The 9,942-nt window shown below is 36.2% G+C and overlaps 1 protein-coding gene across 1 annotated transcript; it reads right to left on the bottom strand.

The window, feature by feature from the left end:
• Positions 1-1,240: 1,240 nt before the first annotated feature.
• On the bottom strand, positions 1,241-7,977 carry LOC108563033 (sn1-specific diacylglycerol lipase alpha-like; the record flags this gene model as incomplete). Its single annotated transcript, XM_017921578.1, has 10 exons — positions 1,241-2,757; positions 3,979-4,111; positions 4,336-4,359; positions 4,449-4,681; positions 4,740-4,881; positions 6,124-6,425; positions 6,487-6,909; positions 6,975-7,369; positions 7,431-7,532; positions 7,676-7,977. Coding segments are annotated over 10 exons (3,388 nt in total), but the record flags the coding sequence as incomplete, so codon positions are not given.
• Between the last annotated feature and the right edge of the window lie 1,965 nt (positions 7,978-9,942).

Here is a 9,942-nt window from a genome sequence, read left to right as displayed (position 1 = left end):
TCGTTATGCGAAAAGTTCGTTATGTGAAACATAACAATACATGTTAAAAAAAATAATTCGTTCTGTAGCATAAAATATGGTAAGATGACATAAAACTTGCTCCTGGAACGAATTAAGTTCGTTGTGTGAGGCACCACTGTATATATAAATAAATATATATATAAATAAATAAATATCCATTGCGCGTGCGTGTGCTGTATAGTTCTTTTTCATTTTTGAAAAAGAACATTGGCAAAGAGATCCCCCGTGGATGGCAGCACTTCATAGTACTTGATAGCAACTTCATCTTGTTTGCTTGTTTGCACCTAGCGAGCAATTAATTAACCAGCAACTGACGGTCCCCTGGTGTCCGGCCCAAACAGAACTAACCAGCCACCAGCACAGAACATGACATATCAGGACATTATGACGTTCAGTACTAAAACAGAGTAGCAGTAATTTTTTTTCCGATGTCCTTTTAGTATTATTCTATTTTGTCCTTCTTTTGTTTTGTCCTGTTCTCTTGTATAACGTTCTGTTTTTTTCATGTCCTGCAATGTCATGTGCTCTGTTTGATTAATATCTGTTAGGTGTACCAACCAACTACTACTTTATTGATACAAAACCCTAACCCTGATATTATGACCTGTCCCAATTAGGAATATTAAGCTTCACACATTTATGGAAAAGTATAGATTATTTAAATAAACTGTTTATTATTATGAAATAATAACTAATGTTAAATTAGGTCCAAAGTTTTGTACAATTGAGACACAAATAAGTTAAATTAAGGAATTTGTTAAAAACGGGATATAGTGTATATACAAATCAATAGTTATTATGTAACTGTTTAGTTTTACTGATTTTTTATATAGTACTTTTATTGAACATACAATTTATAATATACAGAAAAATAAATAAAAGTACGCCGTCGTCTTCATTTCTTGGAGAGAACTCTACACAACTCATTCCATCAAACATCACAAATTTGTCAATTAAAACATTTGCAACATAATTAAAATCTAAATTACAACTCTGATCTCATAATCAATTTATTATACACATCTTATATATAAATATACAAATATACAAAATAGTTTTAGGACTGTGGTGGCAGCAAATCTTTATATTATTTTTATAATCATTATTATTTAATCAATTTTTGTTTAAATTTATTTATAGAAGCTAAATTCAGAACTTTCATATATATTTCTTTTAGATTTCATTCATATTTATTAGTGTTTAGAAAAATATATTAAATTCTACTAAGGTTGGGTAGTGTTTATAGTTGAAGTATATTTTTCGGGGTAAAAGAAAATTGACTTCAGCCAGAATTGAAACGTGAAACGAAACGGACGGAACAAAATGTTTATTATGCTCGTATTCTTGTGTATTCTTATTATTTGTTTTGGTTCATCTGTAAACACACCCATTAATTGAGGATTATTAAACGCTACTTTCACCTTTTGAGAGGAACGTGACCGCAGGATAGACGTACTTTTTCCTGCGCACGAAGTTCGGCGAGGTACGTTCACTGTTTGCACTTAAACCTGCTAATAAAGGAAGCGCTTCTGTCCTTGAGAAAAACTCTTCACTGCTGTTTCTCCTCTTCGTGGAGAGTATTGTCTTTGGAATGTAGTCAGCTTTCGGTGCGATCGGTGTCTCCTTAACTTTAGCACTTTTGTATCTAGATGGCATGAAGTTCCACTTGCGTTTCCGAGGGCTGTTCATACTTTCTTCGATTTTGATCACCTGCGGATTGAACGTGACATTTTTGACATCCGAGGGAGTCCTGCAGATGCTGCCGGAATCTACGCTGCTCGCTTTTGCGTCCGGATCGTTTATTTGGCTGTATGTTACGGATCTGTGCTCTGAATCAAGGTTCAAATCTATGGCAAAATTGGATATTATATCTGGATCATTGACCGGAGTGCACGGGGATTGAAGATTTGATTTGATCGCAGGAAGCATGCTCTCATCGAAGTGTGTTTCGAGAAGGGTGCTTTTGGAATTGAAGTAATCGGCGCATCCGGCTGTCCGCATGACGCTATCCAAAATATCTTCAACCGATTGGAAGTCGTCGCTCTTCGTGTCTTTGGTCTCATCGTTGGAGCAGCAATTTGCAGATTCGAAGCTCAAATTGCTGCTGGAATTCGTGGTGCTGCCGTTCTGCGAAGGCCTCCTCAGATGTTTGGACAGTTGCCCCAGTTTCTGGTAATACCTCACGTTCTTGATGTCATCCGCTGCTGTACTTAAATTGTTATTAATCTTTGGTGTTCTCCGCATAACCTTCGGCGTCTTCAGCTCGTAGGATCCGCCTAAGATTTGTATCTTATCCAAATTGGTGGTGAAGCTGGCCCTCGAGCTGATGCTCGACAGCTCCGAAAGACTCTCCGGACTCGCCAGTGGAGCCAATCCGAACCAATCGTCGTGAATTAGATCGATCTTCGTCATCGCATCCGAAGGCGACCTCCTCAGATTCAAACTAAGCGATTTCAGAGGACGGTCGATCTGGACGTGAACCTGAATGTCCTGGTGGCTTCTCGTCTTCTTTCCCAGGAAGTTGATGGTGATGGGACTCGGCGTGGGTTCGCTTCTTGTAGAATAAAAGCCGTTGGTGATTGAGGAAGCGTTGCTCGGACTTTGTAGAGATGTAAAAGAAGTCTCGAGGTGTACTCGATGTGGCGGACTGGAGAGGATTTCGTAGTCGTTCCAGTTTCGGGAAGGCCCAACTGTCGGTATGCGTTGGGGCTTCCTCGGACCCAAAGTTGTTATAACCTAATTAAAAATATTCAATTTAAAATTAATCCTTCGATCTGCAAAAACAATTTGCCTCGAACAGCAATGATTCAATCACTTACCTCCACTTGGATCGCGTCAATACGCACATTAAATGCAACTAATCGTTCTAAATGAATCAAATGAAATAACAATAATAATAATAATCAAATGAAAATTTAAAAAAGACAAACGAATAAAACAAGACAACTGTATGTGAGGGTGGGAAAAAAATAATAAGTAAAATAAATGAAGAAAAAAATCTAATGTGACACATCCACCGAACATGGCAAACACCAAAATATGATTGATGGTACGAAGAATGTAGCGTGCATTTACTCATAGTTTCTTAATGTATCAAATGCGGACATCGAGAGTGAACGAGAGAGCTTCAAGAACGTAACAGAACAAGCTTTAATATATAGATATAAAAGAAAAATATAATATATAATTAAAAATAGTTTGGGGTGATGGTGTACCTTATATCTCGAGGTGGTGGCTTATGCTCAAAGGGTGAACCCGGGGGATGATGTTCCCTACCGATTGCCTTCTCCACCTAGGCAAGATAACCAATGAGACCCCACGAAATCAAAACAAAATAATAATAAAGACAAAACAAACAAACAAAAAAAGTTTATTTTCTTTTGTTGTTGTAGTTTTTTTTTCTTCTTGTACATGACAATAAAAGGAATAGTATCATCACGTTTTTCGGTGTGCGTGAGAGTGTGGGTGTACGTGTGGATACGTGTATAAGTGATCCCCGAGTTTAAGTCTCAGAGGTAGCCATACGAAACAATTGAAAGAAAAGAAAAAAACAAAATATATATATATACATACATAAATATAAAACAATTGAACATTTTTTTTATTAAATAAATAAAAGCCAAATAAATATGTAAACTTATGGTAAGGGTGCTACAAATAAAAAAAGAACAAAAAATTAAATAAAAATAGTAAACAAAATATTTAAAAAAAAATACAAAATTATAAACATCATCGACACATTTAAAAGCTATTTAACAATTAATCTCACTAAATTCAGTCATGCTTCACTTGTGTACTTATTGAATAATCATCTAAGTGCTATATAATAATAATAGATTTCGTATTTCATGCCTACTACAAAAAATAAATTAAAAAATAATAAGCCTTCAAATATTACTCTACTCGCTCCGATATTGTACTTAGCAAGCACTGCGACGAGTTGTTCCTACTTCGTACCTTGTTCAGCGCGTCCAATACTTTGTCGGGCATATGATCCTGGATCATTACCGGAGAGATGAGCACCTCATCGAAGTCGGTGTTCTGGGCCCACAAGGCCTGATAAACGGGTTCGTTCTTCGTCAGCGCCTGCCTAGAAAAGCAGAAAGAAAAAAACAAACAAAAAACATATGAGTTAAGATTTCAATTTCAACGACCCCATGCAACAGGTTCAAAACATCGATAAACTCATTCTCTAAGTATATAAGTGTGGCAATAATAATAATAACAGTTGTTGTAATAATAATAATAGTAAGGGGGAATAATCAACATGCGAGGTATCACAAAAGTATAACAACCCAAAAAAATGTTATTTACCTCCACCCTTTCTCATACTTTTGTCTGAAACCAAATAGCATCTAGTTGATTTTAACTGAGCACAAGAGATTTTGTTTGTTTTTTTTTTGTTGTTTCTATTTTCAGATACTTACTCTCCTCTGGTCGGGTGATGCCTGACCACGTGAATTATCCTTCCAGGCGGATAGAGAGGTTGATGAGAGGTCAGAGCTATTGAACTGTCCACCGGGTGTACTCCTCTGCATCGAGCTTTGTCCTTGGCCTTCATGTATTCTGTTACGGTGGTGTCTCCGGTGGACATCTCAACTGCGGACGTTGGTTCTGGGGCACAGCCGCAGCACAGAACGCTGCACGTTATCGTTTTCCACTGAAACAAGAATTGAGAAATTAGTAATTTATAGTTGCACTGTTTCGTTACCAATTACCTTTGGATCTACACTCCTTTGGATGGCGTTAATTAGGTCCGCCCTCAAAGCCTCCATCTGGTGTAAACCTATCCTAGGCACCACGTCCTTCCCCATGACAACCGAAATTGTGAAAGATTTGGTGTATTCTACAGCTGGCATACTAGAAAACAAATAGTTGTATCAAAAATAAAGAAATTAATTATCAATAAAAAAAATTACTACAGTATTTTCAATATGACAAAGCTTAATAGCTGATATAGAGTCTATATAATATCTGACATATTTGTTTCTAGTAGCACATTTTGACGCAAGGTGATAGCTGTCATTTCCTGATCCATTAAACATTTAATGCGGCAAAATTTTGGGTTGCTACCAATAGGTTGATTAACACTGATATAGATAACATACACAACAACATTTTCAGTTAATACTAATTGTTGAGACTGGATGTTCTTTTGTAACTTTCACAATTCATTTTCATGATGTTAAGACAACAAATATTTTTTTGTTATTGAAGGTGGATTGAACAATAACTGCATAAATGAGTTATAATTTCATTTCTTATTTGCTAATTGATTAAAAATATACCACCTTTTAATTATAATTTATTTTCTACACCAAATGGTAGCAATTAAAAAATATATTTTTGATATATTTTTTTTAATTGAAGTAAATTCAAAGTATTAAATATATCAACACGAAGGAAAGAAAGTTTGTAGAGGCTAAAATGAATGATTATAGAAGAGACAGCATTGTCTCATGAATATAATATAAGAGACAGAACTAGTTTAATTCAGATGTGCGAGTTGCAACGAGGAGATATAAATATTTAAGAAGTCTGTAAGTCTATCTCTTGAAATTGCGAATAGTTGATTTCACCGAATCGATAGTTTTATCTCATATCTTAACTATTCAAGTTATTTAAATTCATTAAAAGCTCCCTTCATTTTATTAAAACTGGGTATATTATAAATTCATTCATCCACACGCAATAATCGATACTTATTATGGTTGTGCTAACAATGAGTTTTTGACTAGAGGACTTCTGGTTTTTGATTTTTTGTTTTTTAAGAGAAGCAGCGTTAAGCGGAGTATTACTGTATTACTTCTATAACCTAGCTTTCCTAACAAGCGTCATATACGTAGACTAATTGTACTTGAAAAGTTAATCATCATTGATTTAAAATGTATTTACAATGTAAAGCCGATTATTTACAACGTTATATTTGACATATACAAAGTAGAAAAGATCTTTTCAAGTCAATCATTTTTTTTTGTTTACATCTTTTCCAATAATGTAAAGAAAATATAAATACAAGTAGAATATATTATACAAGTAGTTGTCATGGTAGTCAAGGAGATGATATATAAGATAAGTTATTTGACAAGCAACGACGTATACCTTAATAATCCTCCTGGTGGTGAATAGCAATACGATAATAAATCCGGATGTTCTTGTTTTAACAGAATACCAAGAATGCAAGCAGTACCGGCGCCGAGAGAGTGCCCAACGCAGACTATTTGAAAGTCCATGGTCCCTTGTTCAGGAGCGAAGTGAAAAGCTCGATCCAACAAGTTCTCCGCCTTGAGTTTTTCGAAAATATACTGAGCTGCTTGCACCATCCCCTTGTGACCTACCCATTCCTCCTGAGTAGGAGTAACGGGAAGCGTCTCGCCCTCAGCATTCAAATCGGTTAGTATATCCTAGAAAATTGAATGAGATAATAGAAGAATCTCCGGAGACTTCCAAAATAGTTAAGTTTACCTGCATGCTCAACGTTCCTCGAATACTGATAACGATTTTCCTTCGGTCGTAATCCAAGGCAACGAAAAACGGCGTCTCCCCAACGTCCACGTGGTACGTGGCGTAGATGATCTCGATATTGCCGATTTCCGAGAGCTTCTGCAGCGCAGCGAAGTTGCACTTGCAGCAGTTGTCGTCAACGATTTCCGCGCTGTAGCTCTTTTGGCACGGGAAGCAGCAGCACCTGAGGTTCGTGCATATTTGGCATACACCCATATTCTGGGTCATAATGTATATGGGCCATCCGTAAGCGCGGACGGCGAAATGGGCGTAATGGATGACCGTCTGGAAGAGCTCGAGATCCTGACCCTCGTGCAGCGAGAGAAATTGAGTGCGCGGGGTGACCGCCACTCCTGAAAGAAATTCGTAGGTATCGTTCTTGCGCTACAATAAAACAAAATTACACCGATTAGATTCTATAATTACATTGGTGTAATTCAAGTAAATACTTGTTCGACGATGGCTTTCCGTTCAATTTTCTGGAACTTCCTTAGGAGCACCAAACCGGCGACGACGTCGGACGGTACCACGTCCAAATCCCTGAAGAAGTCAGAGAGTAATCGAGCTATGTCTGCAAAGCTGTTGCGATTCCTATCAGATGGTCGCATGCAGCAGAAGAGGAATCTGCAGCGCTGCTGCCAACGATCCTGGTACGCTCTGAGAACCTTTCGTTGCCTCCAATTCCTCGTGCTTCCCGATCGTTTGTATTGGAACTTAGATTCCGATTGCCTCATCGATCTCTGATATTTCTTCATCTTCACCCACGACCTACCAGCGGCATCGTACACACACCACACGGTGACAATTATTGAAACTAATATGCACCAGTTGCAGACAATCAAACCTGCAAATTAATGTACAATTAGCATTGATTGTTTCAGTAATTACTTCAACACAATAATTACCTAGGACGGCTTGCTTAGCCTTATCGATTGGACAATCCGGATAAAAGTTCGTCAACCAAACGACGCCCGCAATGAGCCATCCGGTCTCCACGACCAAAAGCCCTGAAATTATCAAAAGAAAAGAAAATAAAAAATGCAACTCAATCCGAGCCATCAACAAACGACTTTTTTCTAATTCCCTTTACGACTACATTTGATCATTGATTTCTACTAGAATATAGGAAATGAGAAAAAGTTCAACTTACCAACTCGAATATACAAAATGTATTGCATCGACGCCCTGGGACCTGTGTCCAATATACTTCCGCGCAAGGCCACGACGGCAATAGCCAACTCGTTGATCATTGCGAGGCCGAGTAGGACCAAATAACCGATGATGAATTCCCACAGGAGACGGATGCATTGCTGCGATAGATCGAAGTGGATGACGCCGAGGAGGACTCCCAAAACTACGGCCCTGCAAATCGTTAAAAACAGGCGACAAACATTAACCTTGGACGAAAATTGGAGTTCGTCGGAGATTTTGCGAACATAATAAATTCGCTTCCTTTTTTTTTTTTTTCAAAATTTAGGTCAACCGTGACATAAAAAATAATAATAAAAGCAGAACGAAAATAATAATAAGAACAAGATAGCAATGAACGAGCATCCGGCCGCTAGGGTGGATTTATGCGGAATGGAATCCGAGGGTTGTGACCTCATTTTCCCCGAAAAGGTTAAAGTTCGAGCGAGCGCTCGCATATCGAGAAAAAGGAGTGAACACACACAATATGCGAATCCAATTTCGCGGTTTCAATTAAAACTGAACTACATGCATGTGTAACTGTTTGCGGTTATTAATTAGTATATAGTTCGGTATTTTACACAATGTATGCTAGTGGAATTTGACAAAGTATAAAATAATGCTAAATAATAATAATAATAATCTTTATTGCAACAATAAAATAGAAAATCAAATATTTATATACAATAATAATAATAAAATTATTAAGGATTTTTTACGATATACACATTAATTCAAAGACTGTAACATTTGTTATAATAACATCAGATATTTTTTGTACTTTCAATAAATGCACACATTAAGTAATTGTCAATATAGATTTGCAATATTTTTCATGTTTTTACGCTTTATTTAATCATTCGAAATCCACTAATACTAATTTTGTATTACATTTTAAGAAGGGTACACTTCTTACCATGGAGCGCTTAGTTTTCGGTTCAAACTTATATAATTCATCACCTGTTACAATTTTCCTGAACGTGCTAGATGGAACCCACCAAGCAGAATTCTACCATTTCCTGTGTCATTCTTGGATCTTCAACAATTTTAGCCTTCAACAGACCTACTTTTGTATTGTCGGTCGAAGATTTCTGAAGATCTTCACAAGATCCGTCCTCCACAGAAAAATGTTCCGTTTGGAATCTTTTAAACTACTTGGAAATAGTCACAAGTGATGATACATTCACTCTATGTCTAAACGAATTTCTTGATGTGTTGGCTTAAATCACTAATATTGCCTTTACTCGTATCCAATCTTACCGATTTTCTTGAAATTTTATATGAAATATGATTAGATTTGAACAAATTGACATACATTTGTTTTTTTTTTTCAGAATTAGCTAACATTTATTAGACCCCTCATATTTCGTTCATCATATTGTGATGATGATGATATAATTTTCTTTTTGTCAAACAAATTTCAGTCATTATACAAAATGCGTATCAGTTATAGTGTTAGATATTTTACAGAATGCCTACACATTCAATTTCCTTCCTGTGACATAAAACGACTAATTGTTCTAGATAATTATAATATGTATCTAAACTTTAGTTTATATTCTAAATTAAATTAAAAAAAATTAAAAAAAAAAAAAAACAAGAATAACTTGATTATGCGGTGGTTGTAATGTGTGTTGGCTCAGAGAGTATGTGAGGAGAGTGTCGAGGGCACTCGAAGTTCCTTGAATATGCCTATAATCGCAGCCCTTTCGCGCCTCCCGCACAATGCGCTCCGCTTCATTGAACATATGTAGTGTAATATGGTAATTAATTACCGCTGTTTAGTCTCCCCGTGAACGTGTTTGTGCTCTAATTAAACGGGACAATTATAGTTCGCTCCGCTTTGAATATTACCGCTGCATGTATATGTTATTTTCAAACCGGATGATCATTACATCATGAAATGATCAATTAAAAAAACCATAATGTGGAACTGATGGAAAACGATGATCAAATAATGCAGGAAGTACGCAAATTATAAGAATTATTTTGCATATTTGTAATTGTACTATAGATTAATTAGCAGATAATTTTAGAAATCTATTCATTATTTTTGTGTAATAATTATTTGATGTTAGGAAGTATACATTTTATATAGATAATATACGTGGTGTCTAACAAAAGTACGCTAAGTTGACATTTGTTTCTGAAAAAACAAAAGTTGTTTCTCAATTTGTTATAGTCTAACGATATTTCATGTCAAATTTCAATAAGATCGGTAAGAATGGA

This window comes from Nicrophorus vespilloides, unplaced genomic scaffold (genome assembly GCF_001412225.1).
Source record: "Nicrophorus vespilloides isolate i.1.1-1 unplaced genomic scaffold, Nicve_v1.0, whole genome shotgun sequence".
NCBI lineage: Eukaryota > Metazoa > Arthropoda > Insecta > Coleoptera > Silphidae > Nicrophorus > Nicrophorus vespilloides.
This window is presented reverse-complemented; position numbering and strand designations above follow the sequence as displayed.